Source organism: Canis lupus, chromosome 35 (genome assembly GCF_003254725.2).
Source record: "Canis lupus dingo isolate Sandy chromosome 35, ASM325472v2, whole genome shotgun sequence".
NCBI lineage: Eukaryota > Metazoa > Chordata > Mammalia > Carnivora > Canidae > Canis > Canis lupus.
In genome coordinates this window covers 25,653,141-25,680,704 of record NC_064277.1, presented here as the reverse complement: position 1 = coordinate 25,680,704, position 27,564 = coordinate 25,653,141, and the positions used below count along the sequence as shown (strand labels likewise).

At 43.8% G+C, this 27,564-nt stretch overlaps 1 protein-coding gene and 1 long non-coding RNA gene across 2 annotated transcripts; one reads left to right on the top strand and one right to left on the bottom strand.

Annotated features, from left to right (window-relative positions):
* Positions 1 to 451: 451 nt before the first annotated feature.
* On the bottom strand, positions 452 to 10,735 carry LOC112674436 (zinc finger protein with KRAB and SCAN domains 4-like). Its single transcript, XM_049106051.1, is given in 9 exon segments — positions 452 to 659; positions 3,526 to 3,650; positions 4,249 to 5,332; positions 6,227 to 6,350; positions 7,301 to 7,383; positions 8,740 to 8,884; positions 10,262 to 10,433; positions 10,435 to 10,537; positions 10,540 to 10,735. Coding segments are annotated over 8 exon segments (1,980 nt in total). The 5' UTR covers positions 10,721 to 10,735; the 3' UTR covers positions 452 to 659; positions 3,526 to 3,562.
* LOC118353426 (uncharacterized) lies at positions 4,387 to 23,190 on the top strand. The gene is made up of 3 exons (XR_007408483.1): positions 4,387 to 4,520; positions 20,167 to 20,217; positions 22,948 to 23,190. It is a non-coding gene; the product is annotated as an uncharacterized LOC118353426 (long non-coding RNA).
* Positions 23,191 to 27,564: the final 4,374 nt, after the last annotated feature.

Sequence of the window (27,564 nt, the reverse complement as noted above, 5' to 3'; positions counted from 1 at the left end):
CAAATGCATAAGTCTATTGACAGACAGACCGATGGGTACATAGATGATAGGTTGGTAGGTAGATATCATGTGTTTTCTGGTTGAACTCTTACTGATACAATGGAAAATATGACTCTCTGAACGCAGAATCTTTGGCCCACACCCCTTCTGTGGTGGTCTTTTTCTTTCTTTCTTCTGGTCATTAAAATTTGTGGCTTTGTCTTTATTTGAAATACATGCAAACTTGAGTTCTTCTTCAATTTCTTTGTTCCACTTCCACAGCAGGCATAGTATTACCAGTGATTTTCAAAAATGAGTGTAAGCAAATCAACCACCTGGGGATCTTGTTAAATGTAGGTTCAGATTCTGTAGGTCTGAATCTTAATTTTTAATAATTTCCCAAGTGATGCTTGTAATATTACTTGTATTAATTTTCTGTTGCCACCTTAACAGATTACCACAAACTTGGTGGTTTAAAACAACATAAATTTATTATTTCCTCCTTCTTTAAGTCAGAAATCCCAGTTAACTCAGCTGGCTTCTCTACTCCAGTTCCACAAGGCCAGAATCAAGGTGTCAGCCATTTGCATTCTTCCTGGTAGGCACTTGGAAAGAATCTGATTCCAAGATCATTCAATGGTTGTTGGTGGAATTCAGGTCAGAACTGAGTTCTCTATATCCTGATGAAAGAAAGCAAAGAAGAGCTGATCAATGGAGGAACACTGTGTTTATGGATTTAAAGACAGAACACAATAAAGATATCAGTTCTCCCTATACTGATTTATAGGTTTAATACAGATCTTATCAAAATCTCACCAGGGATTTTTTGTAGATATAAATAAGCTTACTCTAAAATATATACAGGGGGCACCTGGGTGGCTCAGTGGTTGAGCATCTGCCTTTGGCATGATCTTGGGGTCTGGGAGGACAGATGTGGACAGAATATCTTAGAAGAGAATTTTGTTTTCATCTTCCTCCAAGGAAGAGGCAACCATTCATCTTGGATTCCTTAGTGCATGACCTAACCTAATTCAGGTTTGCTGAATGAATGGCTATAAACAGAGTTTGTTAGAAATAGGAAAGAAAAATTTATTTCTGGAAATAGGAATGTGAACACTGGTCTCCACCAATAGGGATTTTATGTTAATATGAGAGAGCAAGTAGAATCAATCAATCTTCAGAACTATTCATTCATCAAGTCTGCCAGGTGCTGAGGATACAAGAGCCAGTCATTGATCTCTGTGTTCAGCTTTATACTTTCTCTATCCTGATCTGAAGCAGGGGAGGGAGGCACAATCACTATTTCCTAGATTCTTATTGTCAGTTGCAGTAACTAGAGAACAAAAGGTGGGGGAGAGGGGAGGAGCATGGTTCAAAGTTTCAGTATCTTCTATTCAGCAAATACCCCAAACTACAGTACCATAACTGTCAGCTCTATGGGTCAACATGACCAGGCCACAGGGTACCCAGACATGTGGTCAGATGTTACTCTGGGTGTGACTTGGCTATGAGGATGTTTTGGGAGGAGACCAGCATCTGAACTGATATCAGTTCATGTCAGTGCTGAACTGATATCAGTGCATAAAGAAGAATCTCTTCCATAATGTGGGTGGCCCTCATCCAGTCAATTCAAGGTCTGAACAGCACAAAACGCTGACGCTCCCTTGATGAGGGGAGCTCCTCTTGCCCGACTGCCTTAAACTGGGACATCAATCATTTCCTGCCTCAAATTCACATGGGTTCTGGTTTTGAACTGGAACTTACTACCATTGGCTCTCCTGGGTCTCCAGCTTGCCAACTGCAGATCCTGAGACTTCTCAGCCTCCATAATCATGGGAGTAAATTCCTTATAATCAATATCTCTCTTTTTTTCAGATTTTATTTATTTATTCATGAGAGACACAGAGAGAGGCAGAGACAGAGGCAGAGGGAGGAGCAGGCTCCATGCAGGGAGCCGGGTGTGGGCCTCTATCCCAGGACACTGGGATGACACCCTGAGCCAAAGGCAGACGCTCAACCACTGAGTCACCCAGGTGTCCCAAACAATCTCTTTCTATATATTTATATCCTATTAAGTATGTTTCTCTGGAGAACCCTAATACATGTATATACAGAAATTCTGGAAATCATGCAATGCATTTTTATTGGTTTAAGAATTCACTCAAAATAACCCTATGGTTTTTACTGTAATATAAATAATTTACATTAGGATTTGTTAGATTTGTGATCCCTAAAAATTCTGGAGTACCAGGCCTTGGAAACTGTCATAAAAGTGGGGACTTGGACAATCTGCAAAGGATTTTGGATAAGCAGGGGACAATATATCACAATGACAAAACCATTAACTATGCGAAGTAACCAGAAAACCTTGCTATATTCAAATTCCAGACTGATGTTGTAAACAGAGAAGAAGCTGTGGGCGCCAGGAACCATGTGAGAAGGGTGGATTCAAACACAAAAGCATATTTCTCCAGTAAGTTTGCAGGACAGCGTCATTCTAGGAAATGCTTTTGTAGAAGCAACTCCACTTGAAATATAAATAATCAATACTACAGTTCATCCTTGAACAACAGGGGGCTGGGGTGGCAGTCTCCTGCCCAGTTGAAAAATCCATATATAATTTTTTACTCCCCCCAAATTTAATTACTAATAGTCTACTGTTGATCAGAAACCTTACCAATAAAGCTAACATGTATTTTTTGTTGTACATATTATATACTGTATACTTACAATAAAGTAAACTAGAGGAAAAATGTTATTAATAAGCTATACATATAGTATTGATTTATTGAAAAAAATCTGCATATAAGTGGACCTGTGCAGTTCAAACTAGTGTTGTTCAAGGGTCACTGTTCTTCTAATAATGGCGACTTGAAAAAAGTTTTCTCACAAAACTGCAACTTTGACTATCATGAAGAAAAATAAAGATGGTCTACAAAGTATGCTTAAGAAAAGTTGATAGCAGAGAGGCGCCTGGGTGGCTTAGTTGGGTAAGTGTCTGACTCTTGATTTCGGCTCGGGTCATTATCTCAGGGTCCTGGGACTGAGCCCCAAGTGGGTTCTGCACTCAGCAGGGAGTCGGCTTAATATTCTCTCTCTCCCTCTGCCTGTCCACTCTCTCACATGCACACTTTCTCTAAAACAAATAAATACATTTAAAATTTTTTTTAAGATTTTATTTATTTATTCATGAGAGACACACACAGAGAGAGGCAGAGACACAGGCAGAGGGAGAGGCAGGCTCCATGCAGGGAGCCGGACGGCGGACTCGATCTCGTCTCCAGGATTACGCCCTAGGCTGCAGGCAGCGCTAAACCGCTGTGCCACCAGGGCTGCCCGATACAATTTTTTAAAGGAAAGAAAAGTAGATAGGCTGAGGAATTAACTTAACGGCTAAGATTGTCATCATGACAATTGAGGAGATGATACCCCACCGGTGACTTAGAAGTTAACACGTAAGAAGACCAAGAAGGCTACACACTAATAATGGAGTGTTGAAACCATAAGATATAACTTGCTTTAAATATTTGGTATGAATCTACTGACCTGAAGTAGTCTGAACTTAGCAGGCGTGAGTCGTGAATCACAGTCTACTATACTTTCCGGTGTAGTGGGTGGTGGGCAGGATAGTGTCTTCAGCTTTACAGAGCATGTGCTTAGGCCTAAGAGGGCTGAAAGCTCAGAACCAAGATGCTGAGCATTAGTAAATTTATCTTTTTACTCTGATTTGATTAATTTTCACACTATCTGCATAGGAATATCTTCTCTGCAAAGAGTAGCAATATTAAAGAATGGCATTCCATGACTGGCGTTCATTCACAGTGATTTACTGATGAGGAACCTGTCTGAGGTATTCACATTGGAATGCCCCATCTGGTCAAGAAATTTGGATTCCTTCTATAACAGTAGTCTCACTCTCACCCCACCCCCCCAAAAAATGCACTAGATTAACTCAGAATTAGACACAAGCTCAAATGACTGTAGTGAGAAGTTCCTCAGAAATCTACATATCATATCCAGAGCTGTAGGGTATCTCACAGTTATATTTAATGTATGTTTATGAGCACCTGTGTTCAAGGCACAAGGGGGAGTAGATGTCATGGATCTGACCGACTGATGGAGGATTCTTTATAAGCAAAACGGTCAGAGCAGCAGCTCCCAACAGAGCCTTCTGCCCAGGAGACATCCTAAGGTGCCAGCTGGAGGTGGTTAGCCAGTCTGGAAGCCCACTTCAGTCCAGTAGGTAAGAATAAACATTTCAGGTCCTACCCCTTCCAGACAACTCTCCCGTAGCCTCCTATCAAACAAGCTGCTCCCCACCCACCTTCTAGAATGCAGAAGACAATACATCTCAGCCAGACTCTGTCTTCTGACATAAGATGATGGGAAGTGGTAAACAAAGTCCCAGCCCAGTTTCTGTGGTCAGAAAGGGTTCCCAGTGGCTTCAGGCCAATGAGCAATGAGCACCAGCTCTCACATGTACGACGGGGGTCACTGTGATGGAACTTTTTCCCAACGTGGCTTCTCTGATGTTGAACAAGGTAGGAAGTTCGTGTGAAGCCTTTTCCACACGTGTCACACTGAAAGGGTTTCTCACCAGTGTGGATTTTGTGGTGTTCGAGAAGGCTTCTATTCTGAGTGAAACTTCTCTCACACTCGGTACACTTATAAGACACGGGAGCCTCGTTATTTTCCCACTGGCCCTCCCCCCTCCCCTGATACTCCCAGGTCTCTCCACGTTCAGGATCCTGCACGTTTTTGTCAGCATGGATCCTCCGGTGTCTCAGGAGGTGTGAGTTCCGCCTAAAAGCCTTGCCACACAGGCTACACTGGTATGGCTTCTCCCCCGTGTGGATTTTGTGATGTTCAAGGAGGCTGCAGCTCTGGCTGAACGTCTTGCCACAGTCCTCACACTCATAGGGCTTTTCCCCAGTGTGGGTTCTCTGGTGTTTGATGAGGTTTGAGCTGTGACTAAAGACCTTGCCACATTCCTCACACTCATACGGTTTCTCCCCAGTGTGGACCCTCTGATGGATGACAAGGGCAGAGCTCCCAATGAAGGTCTTGCCACAGTCTTCACATTCGTAGGGTTTCTCCCCAGTGTGGATTCTCCTATGTTTGGTCAGGCCTGAACTCTGAGCAAAACTCTTTCCACATTCATGACAATAGTGCCGCCTATTTCCTGTGGCATTTTTCTGCTTTCTTGGTAACCGGCCCTCCTGTTCACCAGCTTCTGCACAGGCAGGAATGCGGGAGACGTCTTCACCCAGGTGGCAGGGTATTTCCCCAGGCTCTTGTCCTGGACGTTCCTCCCCCGGGAGCAGGTCCGTGATCTCAGCCTGTGTGTCCCCACCTGAAATAACAAGTGGCCAGACAATTCAGTTATGCCCTGCCACAGCCTTCCAGGTGCTGGGATGAGGACGACGGGTGCTGGGGAGGAAGGAGACCTGAGCATAGGCATGGGGCCGTCAGGAGCAGGGTTCACCCCGGGCGTGGAGGAAGGTGGGGAGGACTGGGCGCTGGGGACACATGCAGAGGCTCTCAGTCCCGAGGACAAAGGCAGACCCTGCACTGGGGCTGATGCTGGGAGGGCGGGGCAGAAGACAGCAGTGAGCAGGCCAGGGCAGCTTGTGAGACGTCCACCTTGTGAGACGTTTCTGTAAGAAGTGGCGCAAGCAGGAACTTAGACACTGATCCCTCACAAGGAATAGCAGCAGGGATTCTGCTCCCAGACAAGGGCAGGTCTCCAGCAGAACTGGCTTGGGTGAGGAAAGATCTGAGCTGGAGCTCCTGCCAAACTGTCATGGAGCTGTGGCAGCTCAGACAAGGTAGGTTGTCACCCTGTGTGTCCTGTGCCCCCATCTCCAGGTCAGTTCTGCCGTCGGTTCCAAGTCACCTGTCGCTCTCAGGCTCTGTGGTCCCAGGGCCCATTTCCTGAGGAGGACCCAGCTGGCCTCTGTTGAGGCCAGCAGCAGGGAGGGGTGAACACTCCCTGTACACCTCCTGTGAGCCGGCCCGTGCTGGGAGTTGCACCTGCTGCATCCCACTTAACCAGAACACCGGCAGCACAGGAGAAGCAAGGTCACGAGGGTGAGGGTGAAAGAGCCAGTCACACATGTGCTTAGCAGCTGGGGTTCAGAAATGGTGGCTCTGAATGCACAGTCCCAACAGCTTCTCGCAGCCCAGGAGGTTTGAACCGACAAAGGATGCCAAAAAGCCCTAGGAAACCAGCCCCCAACACTCTTACCCAGGGGAGTCGGGCCGCCACAGTTCTCCTGCCTCTCATCTCTGTGGAAGCTGCCCCGAGATGAATCCAGCTGTGTCCACACAGAGCAGAAAGCCAGGGCCATATCTTCAGTTTTCAGCAAGCCCTGAAACAGGACATGAGCCCACCTCGTTCTTCTTCTCCAAAGTCACACCCACAGCTGGGCACAGGCAGTGAACATCCCTTCTAAAGGGGCTCTCTTTAAAAAGATCAAGTGTGGCCCACTATGCCTCCTTCACCCGGTCTCTGAGAACGTCTTTGTAAATATATACACATATATGTGACCATTAAGAAAAGAAATATCACACACATTAGGAAAAATACTTTCGTATTTGGATCTAAATAGTTCAGAATGTAAAAGGGTTTGGGACACAAGGACCAGGACAGTGAAAGGAGGGGAAGCATACACAAAGCTTTCAAAATATTTGTGCTGTGCTTTGGCAGAGTGCTAGCGGGGGCTTATTTATAGTAGCGATTTTTTAAAATACAAGGAGACCTCAGTCTGAAGTGAAGAAAACCAGGGAAAACATTATAGGGCCTCAAATGCTGAAGAGGACGTGAAAGACCGGGTAAGGTATTAAAGTCCAGGTTCAGTAAAGAGCATTCAGATTTTAGTATTCTAGCTTAGCCTAAAAGAACATGCCTCATCTAATCCTTCAAGTTTCAGTCCCTAGAGGGCAGAAGTCCTGTGTTTATAGCTCTAACAGCACAATTGATGAATCTTTAAAAAACAAAGCTAAATCGCCATCACAACAAAACGTTGTTTGTATTTGCTAAATTGCCCAGTGGAAGAAGAAAATCCCACTGATAATGGGAGCTGACCAAACAGATGGGGTAAGACTGGGGAATCACACAGCACCCTGCTCTAGGAGTAAAACAGGAAAATTCTTGTAAGTGGGCTCCAAAATAAAGGCGGAGGACAGTGAACAGCCTTGGGATAGATGAAAAAACTCCAAGTCCACAGGGACAGAGGATGAGGGAGGAGGACTGGGGAGAAAGGGACCTACTGGGAATCCCACGGGCAGGAGGGCTGCTAGGGAGGGGGCTCCAGCTCACCTGGGACTCTGGGGGCAGCCTGGCAGCCACCACTGTGTCTCCTCTGCAACGCCCTCCTGGGCCAAGCCCAGGAACCTGGAGAACTAAGAAGGAAAGACGCTCTGGATGAGATGGACCCTGGTACCCAGCCTCCCTGACCTGTAGATTCCCAGTGCAAAAATGGGGCCCGTAAATTCCTGTCAGCAGGCTCCTACAGAATGCGCTCCTTTCCTGAATGCCTGGTCCCTACCGGCTCCCATACTAGGGCCTGAAGAGGCGTGATGAGCCCCTGCAGATATGCAACCTGCAACCTCAGCAGGCAGGGTCCTGGGGAGCGGGGAGGGAGGGAGGGACGGTGACAGGAAAGCAACGTAGAAAGACAACAAAGCTTTCCATTTGAAGATCTTTAGTCTTGAATTTCGCTGAGAGAACGGATAAGAAGATTCTTGATTTAAAATAACTCTTTAGTAGCTCTTAGTGTGTTTCTGCTTTAGTTTTAAAAAACTAAGAAGAGTCAGATGAGGCTAGGCCCAGAAAGAAGAAAATGAAGTCTTATATAAGGAGGTGTGGGTAACTTCCAGTTTTCCTGGAAGAGCTGAACTTTGCAAGGGGCAGAAAACCGATTAGTTTAGGTCAGAACCTCTGTGGAAAAATAAAGACTGCCTGTTGGCTGGTGTGTCCCAGGGCTGCGTGTCTTGGGAACAGGCCCAAATGTGTACAGCAGAAGGGCACCCAGTGCTTTCCCATGGAGTGATTTCACCCTGTCCTAGTTACACACCAAGGATATAGGAGACTTACACTCTTTGACTTGCAGAGTCCTACGCTGTCTGGGATATTATGGCTGGCTTTACATTTCTTGCCTTATGGTCTTCATAGCACTTACCAATAACTAAAATTATCATTACTTTATTTGCCATCTTTCCTATTAGAGTGTAAGCTCCAGTGGAGCAAGAAATCTGTCTACTGACAACTGTGACCCTGGGGCCAGAACACTAGCTACCACATAGGTCATCTCCACAAATTCACGTTCAATGAATGGAGATCACTGTGATATTAAGAAGTCAATTCTTCCCAAACACCAGTGTTAATCGAGTCATTCCAGTCACCAATTTAATGAAGTCTTGTTTACTTCTCGAACTTTCCCTGTCATCTCAGTCTCAAAGTAAAGCAGGTCTCTGATGGGCATATAAAGAACCTGTCAACAGGTCTGGCTATTTTTTTTTAAGATTTTATTTTTTTATTCCTGAGAGACACAGAGAAAGGGACAGAGACACAGACAGGAGGGACAAGCAGACTCCCTGCAGGGAGCCGGATGCGGGACTCGATCCCTGAACCGGGATCATGCCCTGAGCCAAAGGCAGACGCCAACCTCTGAGCCACCCAGGCATGCCAACACGTCTGGCTTTTAAATGAATTTGGGTGAACTCTAGAATTCATAGTCCCCAGAAGATAACACTCACCTCTGTCTGGTGAGGCCTGGGATCCCAGAGATTCATGCTTGAGCAAAGCCTTCATTGGCTGCAACTGGGTGTTCCGTGGCCTCTGAGCTGGTGTCAACGCTGCCACCTTACAACAGAGTAGTTGCCCCTCAACACCACCTGGGATCTGGAAGGCATTCACTTTGTATTTATAAAAACTTCTATTATGCTTTCCATGTGCTTGCTAGTACCTTCTATTTCCAGGCACTATTTCTAAGAGCTTTATGAAGATTAATTCTCTTAATGCAGAAAACAACAACTCTATGAGGCAGGTACTAGTATTATCTGTAGTTTTAGAGATAAAACCCTGTAGAGGCCCGGGGCTGAAACAGGTTGCCCAAGGTCACCCCTCTAATACGTGAAGGTGCTAGGATGGGGGCACAGGCAGGACCCCAGAGCCCAAGCTCTTAACCACTACCAGGTGCTCCCTCGTTATACACATTGTGCTCTTTGGAAATTAGTGTTAAGTTTCCGACTACTTGAATTTTTTTTTTTTCACTGAAAAGTGAGGACAATAATTTCTAGCTCACAAGGCCTGAAGGGCCGGCAACTTAGATGACAGTATGTGAAATCACCTAACACAGAGCCTGGTATATGGTCTGTCCTTATTAAATGCAAGTTCCTTTCCGGACACTTGTAATTAGTTCTGAAGTCACTTTCATTATCATTAGCTTATGTGCAGCTGAGAATTTCCACGTCCTTTGTACAAGATGCAAAACCTGAAAGGGACTTGAAATGACTTTTCACTGTTCTAGGGCTCGAGAACAATAGTGCCAATTGAAGAAGCTTGGTCTCCTGGTCACCAGCTATCTGGTATGTGTCCCGCGAAAGGATCACACAAAAATACAGGATGATGCACATAGAAAATGGTCTACAAGAAGCAGGAAGATGCAGTTAAAAATGAACCCAGAGGTTCCTAAGAGGAACCTGTGGTTCATCCACTCCCTTCCAAGTGTTCTATGAATGTAAAAATGAAACGTATTTCTACTTTTACTAGTGTCTAAGCAAAATTCAGTCATTCTTTCGATTATGAATGGCAGCAACAAACCAAAATGTTATCAGCCGAAGCAGGCACAGCCAGGCAAACCCTGTCAAGGTCATTCAGCACCCTGTGAAACTGTACCGGTTAGGGGCGGGTCGCTACGGCTTACTCTTTGGTGCATTAACTTTAAAAAAGCACATATATAAAAAAAATAAAAAATAAAAAATAAAAAAAAAATAAAAATAAAAAAATAAAAAAGCATATATATAATTTTATCACTAATTGGTTTCATGCTGTTAACTGTATCCCAATATATTCGAGTACTTTTGTAATCCCTTATGTTCTCAAAAATACTAGCATGAGGAGGGGTCCGTGGACTCTTCCCGAATGGCAAAGAGGTTCACCAGACCAAAAGAGCCCGAGACCTTCTCAATCTGACAGAAACGGCCCTCACTCGGATCTTGAGACTTCAGGAAGAAGAAACAGAGCGCGGCTCTCAGATACTCAGCCTTTTGCCTCTACCTGCGGCCCCCGCTCGTCCAGCTGCCTCTGCAGATACTCCAGGAGCACCACCGCCTCGTCCCCGCTCTCGGGGTGCTGCTCCCGCACCCAGCCCCGGAGCTCCTCGGGCAGGATGGTCAGGAACTGCTCCAGCACCAGCAGCTCCAGGATCTGCTCCTTGCTGCGGGACTCGGAGCCTGGTGAGGGCCTCGTGGGGCCGCTTGATCTCAGTGTATCGGAAGTTCCAGAAGCGCGGTTGTGAGTTTTCTGAACCCCGAACAGGGCTGGCCTCCTCCTAAAGGTAGAAGCCTCTTCCTCTTCCACCTTTATGACCAGAAGACACATCTGGTTCTCTGCAGATTGGTTGTCCAAGGCGGTGCTGGCCTTCAACTCTAGCCCTCCTGGGCCAAGGCAGTACTTGGGCCTCACTCTAGCCGGCAGCTTTTTTTCTGCTGAAGATTCCTGGAAGTGGGAAATCATTATTAACCAGTAATAGTACTAGCAGTCCCCTCCTCATGCCCAGGGGTCAAGGTCATTGTTAAAGAGATCCAGGTCACTAATCCATGAATAAATATGGCCAAGATAAGTGAATCTGAGTCTCATCAAGTCTCTAGATCCAAGTAGCATCAAACAGGTGAAATACAGAAACAAAGTAAAGTTTTTCAAACCTCCCTACATATCAGAATCACTAGGGAATTTTAAAATATCCTGATAACCTTGGCTGAACCAGGATCAATTACATCAGTCTGTGAGGGAGGGACCTGGGCATTAAGAACTTAAACTTTTCTAGATGATTTTAACATGCAGTGGAGTTTGAAAATTATTAAGTTAAAGATACTAAAAATTAGCAATTGTGGAGGCCGAGAAAATTAAGGCCATTCCACCTCAAGTTTAGCATTAGCACAAGTACAGCCATCTTAGGCCCCTGTGAATAAGAGCTGAACTTTACAGGAAAAACTGCAGAATGTCCTTGACAGGGAATCCATATCAGAAAGACAACAGAGCTCAGAATGTCCTTGCAGAGAATCCCATATCAGATCTTGAGAAACTCCCCCACTCTTTCCCCCATATTGGAATGGAAAAAATTCCTCCAACCCTTCTGAAAATCCCCTAGACCTGCCCATAAAAAACCCAGCTGTAACCCACTTCCGGGTCCAAGCCCCTGCTCTGCTGTGTGGAGTATACTTGGACCCAAGCTCGAGCTTGTAAATGAACCCTTGTGTGCTTACATCGGTGTCGGCTCCTTGGTGGTTTCTCGGATTCGCAATCTTGGGCACAACACAATCTGCTAAGTTTAGAGTGCTAGACATCTTATAAGACAGAAGACCAATGTTATTCAACAAATAAATTTTTTTTTAAAAAAGAGGGAGAGAAAAGGAAAACTGTCATAGATTAAAAGAGCCTTGAGTTGGAGAGCCTGGGGAGCTCAGCCAGTTAATCATTCATTTCAGGTCAGGTCATGATCTCAGGGTCTTGGGATCTAGTCCTGCATTGGACTCCCTGCTCAGCGGGGAGTCTGCTTCTCTCTCTTCCCTCCTTCTCTCTCTTTCTTTCTCTCTCTCAGATAAATAAATAAATAAAATCTTTAAAATATGGAGGAGGGGAAAGATGGCCTAGGAGTACCTGGGCTCGCGGCATGCGCCCCAACACAGAGAGGACTCTCAAACCATCCCAGGTAACCTCCGGAATTGACCGGAAGACAAACTTCACAACTACAGGGCGAGAAGCAGCCACACTGGAGAAGGTAGGAAGTGCAGAGACTCAGTGTGTGGCAAGAAACATCTTGGCTGCCCAGAGGGAAGGGAAGGGAAGGGAAGGGAAGGGAAGGGGAGGGAAGGGGAGGGAAGGGGAGGGAAGGGGAGGGAAGGGGAGGGAAGGGGAGGGGAGGGGAGGGGAGGGGAGGGGAGGGGAGGGGAGGGGAGGGGAGGGAAGGGAGCCGAGGTTGCGGTTGCGGAGAAGGGGTGAGAGGAGTGCGTGGGAGAGATGCACAAGGAGAACTTTATTCATAGCGACTGGCTTAGGAGGTGAGAGGGGCTGGATTTTGTGGGATTTTGCAACCAGCGGGGCTTAAAGCCTGGAGTTTCAAAGATCGGAGGACTTGGCTGGGATAGAGGCCCGTGGGCACTTCGCTGCTCCCGGAGAGAAGGCAGACCCGAAACAGGGGGGCAGAGGAAGTGGAAACTGTCGTCTGAGGAGCGCCTGGGGCGTGCCCCTGGCTGACTATCTGCTCTTCGGAGAGGCAGTGTTTACAGAGACTGAGACTCCCTTCCAGGAACAAAGGAGTTGGCCAGCACCATTCCCACCCTCCCCCTCAGCGGAAAGAACCACCAGCCATAGGCAGCTCAGCGGGACCCAGGCTGCCTAACCTGCCGACACCAAGCTCCACCGCCTGCGTCTAGTGGGACTCCCCGCTCTCCGTCAAGGTCCTCTGGTAGTCTCGGTGCTAGCCCAGCTCCTCTCATTCCCAGCACGGTGGCCGCCTCCTCCAGAAGACCAACGCAAACCCCTGCCCTCACCAAGTCTCCTGAAGTGAGTGTTCTACAGGTCTTCAGCGCTCGTGGAAGGAGTATCAGGTCTCATTTAACAAGCAAACCAGAGCATATCTAGTTAAAACTCACCACATTCAGGCCAAGGGCCGAACGGCCTCTGCGGAAGACTGGTCTGAAGGATACAGCAGCCAAAACACAGCAGCACAGTCATGCAGCACACACCAGAAACACTAGCTGAAGTGCCAGGCCCTGGGCACTACATGACCTCTTCTTCATAAGGCCATTGCTTTCAGGAGCAGGAAACAACTGGCTTTTCTAACAGAGAAGGCAGAGACTTAGACAAAATGCGAGCATGGAGAAATTTATACCAAGAGAAAGAACAAAATAAGGCCATGGCCAGAATAAGAAAAACAGAAGTAGGATGTCTGATAGAGAATTTAGAGGAGCACTAGTAAGGATGCTCCATTGACTTGAGATGGCAATAGAAGACTAAAGGGAGACCATTATGGCACAGATAAAACAGAATTGTTTAGAGATAAACAGTGCAATAAATGAGGTTGGAAACAGGAGTGATGCAATGAACAACAGGATGAAAGAAGCAAAGGAACAAATTATTGACACAGAAGATAAATTAATAGAAGGTGGGCAAGCTGAACAAAAGAGAAAAAAGGATTACGCAAAACAAAGATAGACTTAGGAAACTCAGTGACTCCATCAAACACAATAACATTCTTATTCTAGGGATCCCAGAAGGAGAAGAGAGAGAAAAGGGGGCAGAACATTTATTTTAAGAAATAATAGCTGAAAACTTCCTTAATCTGGGGAAGGAAACAGATATCCAGATCCAAGAGGCATGGAGAACCCCCAACAAAATCAACAAAGCAGATCCACACCACATATTATAATTAAACTGGCAAAATATGGTAATAAGGAAAAATATTAAAAGCAGCAAGATAAAAGGAGATGGTTACTTACAAGGGAAAACCCATAAGTCTAGGAGCAGATTTTTAGCACAAATTCTCCAAGCCAGAGGCATGATATTTTCAAAGAGCTGGGTGGGAAAAATCTGCAGCCACAAATACTCTATCCAGCAAAGCTAACATTCACAGTAGAAGGAGAAATAGAGATTTTCACAAACAAGGACTTCCTGTATCAATGCTGAAATTGGAGGACAAATAATTATGTATCCAGATAGACAGATGCTGGGTAATAGAGAGCACATGCAAGAAACCTTGGGAGACTTTTCTTCCAGTCTGCCTTCCCCTAAATAGCTCCCTCCATCCACCTATCCATCTGCCCATTGAAACACCCCTCTCCCTCCTTTCCCCTCTCCCATAGCCATCAGCTCAAGGAGGTAGTGTCACATAATGGTGAAGTCTACAGACTACTAGCAGAATGCCTGGATTCTCACCTCTTATTAACTGTGTCCTTTGGTAAGCTACTCAATCTTTCTAACCTTCAGCTTCTCCATCTTTAAAATGAAAATAAAACTAGGACTTCTCGGGACACCCAGGTGGCTCAGTGGTTGAGCGTCTGCCTTCAGCTCAGGACATGATCCTGGAGTTCTAGGATCGAGTCCCACATCAGGCTCCCTGCATGAAGCCTTCTTATCCCTCTGCCTATGTCTCTGCCTCTCTCTTGCTGTGTCTCTCATGAATAAATAAATAAAATCTTTAAAAATTTTTTTAAAATAAAATCTTCAAAATAAATAAAAGAGACTGAGTAGACAAATCAACCAAATGCAAATGGTAAATTATACTTGGGTCCTATAGGGAAAAAATAGCTGTGAAAAGACATATTTCTGGGGCTCCTGGCTGGCTCAGTGGGTAGAACATGCAACCCTGGGTCTCGGAGTCATAGGTTCGAGACCCACTTTGGGTATGGAGATTACTTAAAAATAAAATCTTAAAAAAAAGACATTCCAAACAATTAGGAAAATTTGAACACAGTGATATGAAGGAATTACTGTTGATTTTGTTGAGTCTAATAATACTACAATTAAAGTCCTTACTTATTAGAAATTCACATTGAAGTATCTATTTATGTGTGAATAGATGAGTATTGTTTACAGCACTGAAAAGGGAACAAGGGAAGGAAAGATGGAAGGCAGGGTGAGAAGGGGAAGGAAGAGAGAGGAAAGGAGTGATAGAAGAATGGAAGAAAATGGCCAGAAGACAATGGCTATGGATGCTCAGGGACGAACATATTGGGGTTCATGCTGATATATGTGACATCCTCATTTACAAATTAAAACCCTGCCTCCCTTCTTTCCCTTTGAATGACACAGAGAGGAGCCCCCATCCAGCTCCTAAAAGCATTTAGTGGGAGAGAGAGTCCTGGCAAGTGCAAGGGCCACAGCTCAGCCACTTTGGAGCCCAGGGGATATCACAGAGGTGTACGGGGTGGGGGAGGAAAGTTACTAGCACCCACTCCACCTCCTATTCAGGTATCACCACCCATGCTATTCAGGATTTGAGCCCAAGTGAACAGACTGAGAAGGCTCTGCATTGGGAAACTCCTTATGAACAAGAAGTGCTTGTTAAGGAAATAAGGAAATGTATGGAAGGCGATGAGAGCAGTTTCTCATTATCAGAAAAGAGAGTTACAGAGACAGAAAAAAAGAATGTGGTGTGAACCCCATACCTGAGATCAGAATTACAGGCATTCGTATGAACTTAGTTCCCAAATTTACAGTAACAGGTAGAGACACAGAAGTTACATACAGGAAGATTCAGGCTAAGACTCAGGAATCTCCTGGAAGTTCAAACTCTGGCATGTCTCCAGCACCTCTAGCACCAGGCAGGATGCAGGATGTCCAACCCCAGGGGCCTGGACCTCCATGTTACAAACCTGTCCTTGCTCTTAGTGAGTCCAGGTGGCCCCAAGGAAGGGGCATCCTGGAGAAGCCCAAGCATCACAACACACAACACAAACCAGTCTGGATCTTTGCTTAGGGACAAGTTCTTCTTCAGAGTATTTTATTTTCCCCTCCTAAAATCGAGAAATTGGGGCCCCTGGATGGCTCAGCGGTTAAAAAAATATGTTATTTATTTATTTGAGAGAGAGAGCACAAGGGGCAGAGGGAGAGGGATAAGGAGATTTTTCAAGAAGTGCAAGGAGTGCAAGGAGTGCAGGGCCTATCTTGGCATTCAGTCCCACAACCCTGAGATCATGACCTGAGTGGAAATCAAGAGTTGGATGCTCAACTAACTGAGACACCCACGCTCGCCAAAACTTTTTCTTTTAAAAGAAAATTTAAGATAATTTCTTTGTAGCCTCAAGTAGAGCAGGATTTGTTTTAAAATGCACAAACTGTGAAAGAGTAATAAATAATAAATAAATTTGGCCTTATTAAAATATATTTTAAAACACCAGAAATTAGTGGAAAAGACAAGCAGAAGACTGAGAGACGATATTTCCAACATGTATAACCAACAAAGATTCAGTACACTGAATGTATATTGGACATCAATAAATAAATAAGGGAGAAAAAAGCCAGAAACCAAACAAACAAAAATGACAAAGAAACTGCACAGGCAATTCACAGAGGAGGAATCTTGAATGAGGAGTAAACATTAGCAAGTATGTTGAATCATTAGTAATTAAGGAAAGACCAATTTAAAACTGTATCATACCCATACCTTAGCAATAACATCTGTGAAAAAAAATTGGAACTCTCATGCACAGTTGGTAGGAGTATGAGTTACTACACTCACTCACTTAAAAAGCAATTTTGAAATATATATTAAAGTTGAAAATGATATGCATGATAGCCCAGCAGCTTCAAAATATCTATCTTGTAAGAGCTCTGAACTTAGAGTGTTCATTGAATATTCTAAGCTAGACAGCTTTTGATGCTTATGATACAAAAGCGCCTCCTCCCACAAAAGAGACAAAGATCCCTGCCCCCATAGAGCTAATAGTGGAGATTGACACCCACCCCCCCAAAAAAATCCCAAATTTAAACAGAATAATACATAAATAGAATGGGAGAATGGAAGCTGATGAGCACCATGATGAAAGAGGGTGGAGAGAACAAAATAAAATCAGGATAGGGAGATTAGAAGTTGTGGCATGAGGATGGATGGTTGGCTGAAGTATCAGATAGAGAAGTCAGTATAAATCACATTGAGGAGGTGATATTTTCACCGAAGTCTGAAAGAGATGGAGTTAGCCATATCTGGATATGGAATGCATATATGGATAAGAGTGTTCCTGGTAGAAGGAACACCAAGGAAGCCAGAGTGGCTGTGAGATAATAGGTGGTTGGTCTCTGCCCCTGGTTCCTGGCACATAGCTCCTAAAACCCTCATGATTTCCTAAGTGATAAGAACATTAAGAGCATCTCTTGTTCTACTGACATGACTCTGAATGGGCTTCTGAATGGGGGCTTGTCACCCGACAGAGCAAGCCATGATTAGGAGCTTAGAATTTTCAACCCATTTGCATTTCTCCAGAAAGTTAATGATGGAGAAATGGAGTTAATATTGGAAATGGAGATAATAATTCATCTGCCTATGCGAGGAAGCCTCCATAACACCCCAGAGGGAGAGTTCAGGGAGCTTCCAGGCTGGTGAGCATGTGCACACCAGGAGGGCGATGCATCTCAACTCCATGGGGACAGAAGTTCCTGTTCTGGGGATCCTCCCAGACTTCACCCTATGCATCTCTTTTCCTGGCTGTTCATCTGCATTCTTTATCATAGCCTTTAATAAATTGGTAAATGTAAGTGAGTGTTTCTCTGAGTTCTGTGAGCCACTGTAGCAAATTAATCAAACCCAAGGAGCTAGTTGGTGGAACCTCTGGTCTATAGCTGATCTGCCAGAAGCACAGGTGATTATCTGAGCTTGTGACCAAGATCCAAAATCCAGGGGGAAAGCGTTGTGGGACTGAGCCCTCAACCTGTGGGATCCGATGCTGTTTTCAGGTAGAGAGGTTAGAATTGAGTTAAATTATAGGATTCTCAGGTAGTGTCACAGAGAAATGCTTGAATAAGGGAAAAACCTCTGCACGTTTGGTGACCCAAAGTGTCACAAGTGAAGTATTTTGTGTAAAAATAAAGGAGACACATAGGAAAGAAACAAAGTAGGGAAGAATTAGTTTTTCCCTTACCTAGAAAGGAAAAAACTGAGTCTTTCCATTTTAGTTCCTGAGCTAGAGTGAGCAAGAGAGAGAGAGCACAAGAGACAAGGTTAGGAAGACAACAGGTCAGATCCTATAAATTCCTGTAGGTCTTTGCAAGGGTTGGCTTCTGAGTGAAATGGGGAGTCTTTGCAGGGTTTCAAGGAAGAGTGACATTCTGACTTAAATGATCATTCTGGCTGCTGTGTTGAGAATATTCTGTAGAAAAACAAGAACAGGGGCAGGGGATCATTGGAAAGTTATCACAGTTCCCACAGGAGAGAAGACAGTTCAGACCAGAGTGGTAGTAGTAAAGTTGGTAAGAATTCCAGGTATATTCTGATGGTAAAACCAACATCATTTCCTGACAAACTGGGTATGCGATGTGGAAAAAAAAAAATCCAGCAGATCCAAAGATGATGACAAGGTTGAGTGATTTCAAGGATAGAATTACCATCAACTGAGATATGGATGATTACTGGGTGGATCATTGAGAGGGGTCATCGATATGTGGCTTTGGGTCAGCTGAAATTGGACATGCCAATTAGACATGTCAAGTTAAGACTCTGAGATTTGTGGGGCACCTGAGTGGCTCAGCATTTGGGTGTCTGCCTTCAGCTCAGGGCATGATCCTGGAGTTCTGGGATCAAGTCCCGCATCGGGCTCCTCTCAGGGAGCCAGCTTCTCCCTCTGCCTGTGTCTCTGCCTCTCTCTCTCAGTGTCTCTCATGAATAAATAAATAGTATCTTAAAAAAAAAAAAGACTCTGGGATTTGGGAGTTTTTTTAGATTTTATTTATTTATTCCTGAGAGAGGGAGAGAGAGAGAGAGAGGCAGAGACACAGGCAGAGGGAGAAGCAGGCTCCATGCAGGGAGCCTGACGTGGGACTTGATCCCAGGATTCTGGGATCGAGCCCTAGGCCGAAGGCAGACTCTAAACCGCTGAGCTACCCAGGGATCCCCAGACTGTAAGATTTGTTTATAGGAATTTTACTGAGACATATGTTCAGGAATAAGATTCATGAGAGAATTAAGGAAATAGGACCAGGCAGAGCAGTTGAACTGTGATACAGTTCACAAAAGAAGCTCCAGCTGATCTTATCAGAGGCTCATGAGGTGGGATGGTCCTTTAGAATTGCCCTGCCTTACTGCGTGGTGTTTGAGAGTAGAGTACATCCTCATGTGAGGCAACTCTTTGTATGAGGGCAATTCCCACAGACTCAAATAGGAGTCATTGTCAACCAGTTCTCCAAACAGCCGGGGAAGCACATGCCTTGTTTGGGGTACTGTAGCACGGCATGTGAACCACTCTGATCCATTTGTTTGCTATAATAAGAGGTAGGAACAACTACATCAGAATTTTCTTCTCTTCCTGGGGAAATTCACAAAGGTAGACAAGTAGGAAGAATTGCAGCTCCTGCAGACATAGCACATCTTAAAGTCATAAGGAATATTCATTTTGTCCCTACTCTATGACCCCGTCTAGATTCCCCTTATCCTTGACTACTACCTCTGATGATCTGGGTGGTATTCCTGATAGGTGACACTCATCCCTGACAGGTCTAAACTTCTGGTTACTATACTCCTTTCAGGTGATAGCTGTTGAACTGGTCCATTTAATATAAAAATTTCTCAGTGGAGAACCAAGACACATCCCCTCAAGTGGATCACCTGAGTGACAAACTTTTTTTCCCTGTCTTTGTTGTATAACAGCGCCCCTATATTCTTCTGATGATGAGACCATCAATTTCTGCTGGGTGATGACCCCTCTCCTTGCTGCTGGAGTCTTGGAAAAAGGAGGCTAAAATATCTGGGCACCAGCCCCCACCTTTAAGTTTACAGAGAGTCTCCCTCTTTCTCATGACAGAACTTTCCAGGAACTGAGACATCCAGACTCAGAAGGAAATTTCCTCACTTAGGTCATTAAGGGGGAAGGATTTCAGTGACACTGCTATTCCATAGATGGAATGGGCAAGCCCAGAGCTGGAGGGCAATTAAGCTTTCTGAGCAGATGCTCTACATTCTACTGTCTCCTACCTCTGGGGCATCTGCACTTATCCCTCAGCTCATCCCTATGGGTATATGGCTATGCAATGGTGGTGGCTGATGGGGGCTACCTTACAACCAATTAACAGAGAGGGAAACTGCTGAGTTTAGGCCATATATGAATTGGTATAGTCTGTCAGTACAGGAATTCTACCCAGAGGGCAGAGCTTTGGGTGGTGCACCCAGACAAAATTCAGTGGAAGGAAAAAAGTCTGCAAGTAAGAATACATATACATTCAAGGCAATGATGGACATCTTGGCTAATTTGCAGGGGCCTGGATGGAAGAAGATTGGAAGATCAAAAACAAGGTCTGAGGAAGAGGTATGTGGATGAACCTATGAGAATGAGTAGAAAGTCTGAAGATCATTATGTTAAAGCTTCTCACAGAACACACATCATGGAGGAGGCAATAAGCAAGTAGATAGAATGATCCAGACCGTTCATATCAGCTAGCCTCTGTCATTTGCCACCCCACTGCTGGTAAGTGGGTTCATGAACAGGGTAAACATGGCAGCAGAGAAAGAGGCTCTCCCTGTCATCAATGCTGTAGAGCTACTGCTGAGTGTCCAATTTAACTGCAGAGGTATCAACACTGAGTAGTTGATATGGTGCCATATCATGAGGGGATCAATTGCATTGGTGGCAAGTGATTACATAAGACCTCTTCCTCTCTCCAAGGGGAAGTAATTCAGCTTGACAGGCATTAACACGTGTTTTGGGCATGCATTTTGCTTTCCTTCTCACTGGACACAGCACATTATTCAAGGACATGCAGAATCTTCGATTCACCGAGATAAATCTACATAATTTCACAGAAGTGTAGCAATGAACATGAGACATGTGAAAGATATTTTATCTATTCATGAGAGACACAGAGAGGCAGGGACATAGGCAGATGGAAAAGCAGGCTTCTCATAGGGAGCCTGATGTGAGCCTGATGTGGGACTCGATCCCAGGCCCCTGGGATCACGACCTGAGCTATAGGCAGATGCTCAACCACTGGGTGCAGGCATCCCTGGTAATGTCCTATATTTTGAAAGAGGCCTGAATTACACAGGGGCATGCACTTATAAAACCTCGATTAATGTATAATTAAGATATGCACATTTAATTATGTAAATTTTACCTCAGAAGAAAACAGCTATAAACAATTATTGAAATCTAGTTAATTACATACATGCTGAAGTATTTTGGGAGAATTGTACTAATGTCTACAATGGATTCTGAAATATATTTAAAAAATGTAAATATAGGGATGCCTGGGTGGCTCAATGGTTGAGCATCTGCCTTTGGCTCAGGGTGTGGTCTGGAGTCCCCAGATCAAGTCTCACATTGGGCTACTTGCAAGGAGCCTGCTTCTCCCTCTACCTATGTCTCTACCTCTCTCTCTTTCTCTCTCTCTCTTTCTCTCTCTGTGTGTGTGTCTCTCACAAATAAATAAATAAAATCTTTTAAAAAATGTGAATATATTAAGAAAAATGAAATTGAGAAAAATGAGCAGCATTGATTGTTGGGCCATATAACAAGTATTACAGGTACTGAAGATGTCCATTTTAGAAAACATGCTGTGTGGAGTTCATGGCACATCCTAATAAGAGAATCATTATATAGACCCCTACAGTTCTGGAGTAAGGTGATAAGATACATTATACATCTTTTTTTTTTATTATTATACATCTTTTGATAAACATTTCCTGCTGTGCAACTAGGTCCTGGTACAGAAAGAACTCCTGACTGTATGGCATCAAATAAGCCAGAATTGCTCTTTCTAAACTGAGTTCTAGCAGATTTACCAAGACATAAGATTGCATGTATCTGGGAACAATGTATGGTTGGTCAGACAACCAACTGACTGAGCCATGCAGGCACCCATCCAGGGCCAAGATATTAAATGCTACATCATGAGAGAGTGCATCTATCTTGACACACTCTTCCTTACCTTACCAAATCTATATCTCACCCTCTTCATTCCATCGTCTCAGACTCATACATACACTCTCAGTTCCTGTCGATATTGGCTAGCTCCTTTAGGATATAGCCTCTTCCCTTCCTTAGCAGACCCCAGTGCTAACCCAACCAGATTTTGCTGCATGTAATCCTAGGAACTGACTAGTGGCCAGATGTGGATGTGGATAGACTCTCAAGGGGCATCTGATGTCTTGCAGAGCAGAGGCTCTACCTCATCTTCAAGCAAGCAGCAACACTAGTTTTTTTTTTTTTTTTTTTTTTTTTTTTTATTCATGATAGGCACACAGTGAGAGAGAGAGAGGCAGAGACACAGGCAGAGGGAGAAGCAGGCTCCATGCACCGGGAGCCTGACGTGGGATTCGATCCCGGATCTCCAGGATCGCGCCCTGGGCCAAAGGCAGGCGCCAAACCACTGCGCCACCCAGGGATCCCGCAACACTAGTTTTTAACTGACAGTGATGGAATAATTTTGCAGGCACAGAGGGTTCATTGAGGAATCTGAGGATCCATGACTCTGGAGACTTTGACTGAGGTATCCCTGCCCGAGGTCTCAGAGTTGCATTCCCTCCCAGTCAGCTCTCTGGCAGTAGCTTGGTATGCCTACCAGGTTTGATAATAACTTTGTCTGGAGCTCTGCCACTCTTTCACTTGAGTCCTGGGTCTGATCCTCTGCTTTTTCTGCCCTCTGGCTGAAGGAGATAAGACTTTATATGGTGCCAGAGAAGCCCTCTGGATTTTACACTTGGCCTTATATTGGAGACTAGTCACCTCAGAATTTCACTACCTTCCTTTAATACATCAGTGGCCAACAGTGCAACAGCTTCGTAATTCTTTAGTCCAAGCCATTTCTCAGAGTTGTTTATGCAGCTTACAACTTTGAGAAATAAGGTAACATTTTCCTCTAGACAAAGTGTAAATTTAGTTAACTACATACTGCAAACATGGCAGATTCCCTAAGCTTAGGTTTCCCCCTCCCAGCTCACACACACACACACACACACACACACACGCAACACAGACTCATTGCGTGCATCTCATCCATATGGATCCATCTGGTGATTTCTTTTTTTTTTTTTTTTTAAGATTTTATTTACTCATGAGAGATACAGAGCGAGAGAGAGAGAGGCAGAGGGAGAAGCAGGCTCCATGCAGGGAGCCCAACGTGGGGCTCGATCCTCGGTCTCCAGGATCACTCCGTGGGCTGAAGGTGGCGCTAAACCGCTGCGCCACTGGGGCTGCCCCATCTGGTAATTTCTTTCAGATTTGGGGGCAATTGGAGCTGGCACATATATGAATATTCATGCCGCTTGCTATCTATGGATAATAAAGCCCTTTGTTTCTGACCGTGAAGTCTTATATCTTTTGAAATCATCCATAAAACTTTAGCAGGCTAGTTTTTAGTTTGTGAGATGAATAAAATAAAATCCCAGACTCACCTCATCTGAAATAATGCACCCACAAATTCATTACCTCCCACGAATATCCTATCTTACTTTCACCACCATTAAGTTTTTAACAATTGTACTGCAATCTTCTGTCAGGGCTATGGGGGCTCAACCTATCTCCATGCCCTGGATTTTCAATGCCAGTTGACATCAGGTCTCCAACTCCCAAATACCATTTTTGAAACTACTTCCTAGGATCATTTCTAGTATCAAATATAGGTTCAGTTCTCTATGCAAGAAATTCTGAGATGTATGTGCAAGAAATTGATTAGGTCAGTGCTGTACAGAGCAGTATTGGGTGGAGAGGGAGGTGGAACAGGAACATTAACTCTACAAGAAGCTTTGGAACCAGAGCAATCGTCCTCAGAGTTGTCTTGCCTAAAAGCAAGGAGTCAAGATTGCATATACCTCTCAGCAATGATTGGCTACTGAACATGAGGTGCCATGTTTGAGGACATGATCTTGAGCTCTGGAGTTGTCATTGTGGCTGAGAGACCTGCATCAAGAGCTTCTCACTCACTGTAAGCAAGGTGGGGAATGCATGTCTCAGTTGTGACAGAAGGAACTGACCATCAAGCAATAGATTCTCTACAAGAATCAATGACTGAACTCTAACATTCTAACATTGAGAGTTAAATGATATAGAAAGGATCCATAATGGAAATGATGCAGTAAACAATAAGGTAGGAAAACTATGAGAGAAAGTGGTCCCCCAAAGAAGAGTGTGTTTCAAGGAAGGAGGAGTATTCAAAAATGTGAAATGTTGCCAAGAGACTAGATTGACACTTTATCATTAGAGTTGGAAATGTGGAGGTCAAGAAGTTTCACTGGAATGGCAGAGACAAAACTTTGATTTCAGTGGGTTTATAAAAGAAAGGGTATGTTTCCATTTTTGAAACATGAAGCTTAGTTATTCAGATCCACTCTCTTAGTGAAAGCAACCCATGCAGCATACATTATTTACAAGTAACTTCTAAAAAGCATTGCAGAGCTGGTAAGATAGTAAGGAATCTCAACTTAAAATCTAAGTAGAAGTGGAAATTCAGAGAGGCAACATTTAAGCTGATTTTTACCCTGAGACTTTTGCCAAACAGCAATTTGATCTTCAGTGTGATGATCTTGAAAGTATAAGACAGTGACGCCTGGGTGGCTCAGTCTGGGGGTTGAGAGTCGGCCTTCGACTCAGGTCGTGATCCCAGGTCCTGGGATCAAGTCCTGCATTGGGTTCCCAGAATGGAGTCTGTTTTTCTCTCTTCCTATGTCTCTGCCTCTCTGTGTGTCTCTCGTGAATAAATAAATAAAATCTTTTTTTAAAAAAAGAAAGCATAAAACAAAGCCTCAGACCTACCTAAGGTGAGCATCTGATGAGAAATCTGCCTTTGATAAACCCAACTTCCGTAGGGCAGTGGCATGGTGAACCAAAAGTAATCCTACTCCTATCTATATCTACCTTTAGCTGACTGTAAAGGAAGTTGCCTTGGCATAAACAGAACAGAACACAATAGTGCCTGAGAATTATAACTGCAAGCCTACTATTGCACAGATTGTCATTCCAAATTCACAAAACCAAGATGGGCTGAAAAGTCTCAAATCATGAATTCAGTTTAAAACATTCCTCTACTTAACTGACAGAGGCAAATGCAAATCCTCTTAGGGGTACCCATTGTGTTCCTTCATTCTACTTGCTTTGAGTTTAGTTTGTTCTCCTTTATCTAGTTTCTTATGGTGAGAAGATAGGCTATTGATTGAGATCTTTCTTTTTTGATACAGGTGTTTACAGCTATAAATTTCCCACTAAGTATGGCTTTCACTACATCCCATACATTTTGGTATGCTGTCATTTGGTTATCAGTCATCTCAAGGTTTTTTCTAATTTTCCTTGAAGCTTCTTCTTTGACTCATTGGTTACTTAGGAGTGTGTTTTCTAATTTCCAAATATATGTGAATTTCCCAAATTTCCTTTGGATAACTGATCTCTAATTTCATTCCAGTGTGGTTGGAGAACATACTCTATATGATTTCCGTAAATTTGAATGTTACTGGGGCTTGTTTTATGACATATCATAAGTCTGTCTTTGAGAATGTTCCATGTACATTTTAGATCTCCATTGTTTTTACTTGTTTAACGCCAGTATGATTACTGAACAGTGTTATAGTAGTTTCAGGTGTATGATGTAGTGACTTAACAATTCTATACATTATTTTGTGCTCATCACAGTAAATGTATCCTTAATCCCCTTCACTTACTTCACCCATCCCCCTGCTCATCTTTGTTCTCTATTTTTTTTTAAGATTTTATTTATTTATTCGTAGAGAGACACAGAGAGAGAGAGGCAGAGACACAGGCAGAGGGAGAAGCAGGCTCCATGCAGAGAGGCCGAACCTGGGATTCGATCCAGGGTCTCCAGGATCACGCCCTGGGCTGCAGGAGGCGCTAAACCGCTGCGCCACCGGGGCTGCCCTGTTCTCTATTTTTGAGTGTGGTTTTTTTTGTCTCCTTTTTTCCTTTGATTATTTATTTTGTTTCTTAAATTCCACATATCAGTGTGAAATCACATGGTACTTGTGTTTCTTTGACTGACTTATTTCACTTAACATTATACCCTCTACCCTTACTCATCTATCTACATTTCTACATTTCTCAGCCCCTTGCATTTCGTAGTACTATGTGATTGTCACCAAAGCCACATGCGTGGAAGTGATATATCACTTTCATCCAGAGCACCCTCTCTCCATGCTCTCTATGGAGGGCTCAGGGAATATAGATTCCAGAGGACATAGCTACAAGATGGAGGACGGTGGCCCAGGCTGTTTTAGACATGTGATGTAAATGAGAAATAAACTTTTAATGCCAGTGTCACAAAAGGCAAAGAAAGACTGTGGCAATATTCCAGATTAAAAGAGGCAACTAACTAATTGCGGTATCTGCCCCTAGAGTGGATTATTTACCAGAAGGGGGATAATGCTACAAGGAATATTATTAGATCAACTGATGAAATTAAAATATGAATATTAGAATAAAATTTAAGAAGTATTGGATTAGTGTAAACCTGTGAAGATGACAATTATACTATAGTTATGTAAGAGATCTCTCTATTCTTTGGATATATACACCAAAGTGTTTAGGGACAAAGAGCCACATGTTATGTAAGTTAAACGCAAATATGGGTAAAATGTTAATAACAGGAAAATCTAGGTAAAAGGTATTTGGATGTTTCTTGTACTATTTTTAGTTTTCCGACTTTTTGTAAGTTTTATTGAAATTATTTCCAAATTAAATATTAAAAATAAAAAGTCGGGCAGCCCAGGTGGCTCAGTGGTTTAGCGCTGCCTTTGGCCCAGGGTGTGATCCTGGAAAACTGGAAGCGAGTCCCACATCAGGCTCCCTGCATGGAGCCTGCTCCTCCCTCTGCCTGTGTCTCTGCCTCTGTGTGTGTGTGTGTGTGTGTGTGTGTGTGTGTACTATCATAAATAAATAAATAAATAAAATTTATTTTAAAAAAGTCATTAAGTAAAGAAAATAATATTATGCCCTCTAGATCCATCCATATCAGCAAAATGGCAATATTTCCTTCTATGTTATGGCTGAGTAATATTCTATTGTATATAAATACCACTTTTTCATAATCCATTCATCAATCAATGGACACTTAAGCTGCTTCCGTATATTGACTATTGTTAACAATGCTGCTATAAACATAGGGGTGTTTATATCTTTTTCAAGTAGTGTTTTCATTTTCTTTGGGCAAATACTCAGTAGTGGAATTAAAGATTATATAGTAATTCTATTTTTAATTTTTCAAGGATCCCCATACTGTTTTCCACAGTGACTCTGTCAATTTACATTCCTACCAACAGTTCACAAGGGTTCCTTTTTCTCCACATCCTCGCCAACATCTGTTGTTTCTTAGGTTTTTGAGTTTAGTCATTCTAACAGGTATGAGGTGATATCTCATTGTAGTTTTGATTTGTATTTCCCTGATGATGAGTGATGTTAAACATCTTTTTATGTGTTTGTTGGTCATGTGTATGTCTTCTTTGGAGAAATGTCCATTCATGTCTAATGCCCATTTTTAATTTATTTTTTGAGATTTATTTATTTGAAAGAGAGAGTGTGAGCACTTTTGGTGGGAGGCGCAGGAGGAGAGAATCTCCAGCAGACTCCTCACTGAGCATGGAGCCCCACAAAGGGCTCAACACTGACCCATGAGACCATGGACCTGAACCAAAACCAAGAGTCGAGACTCAACCAACT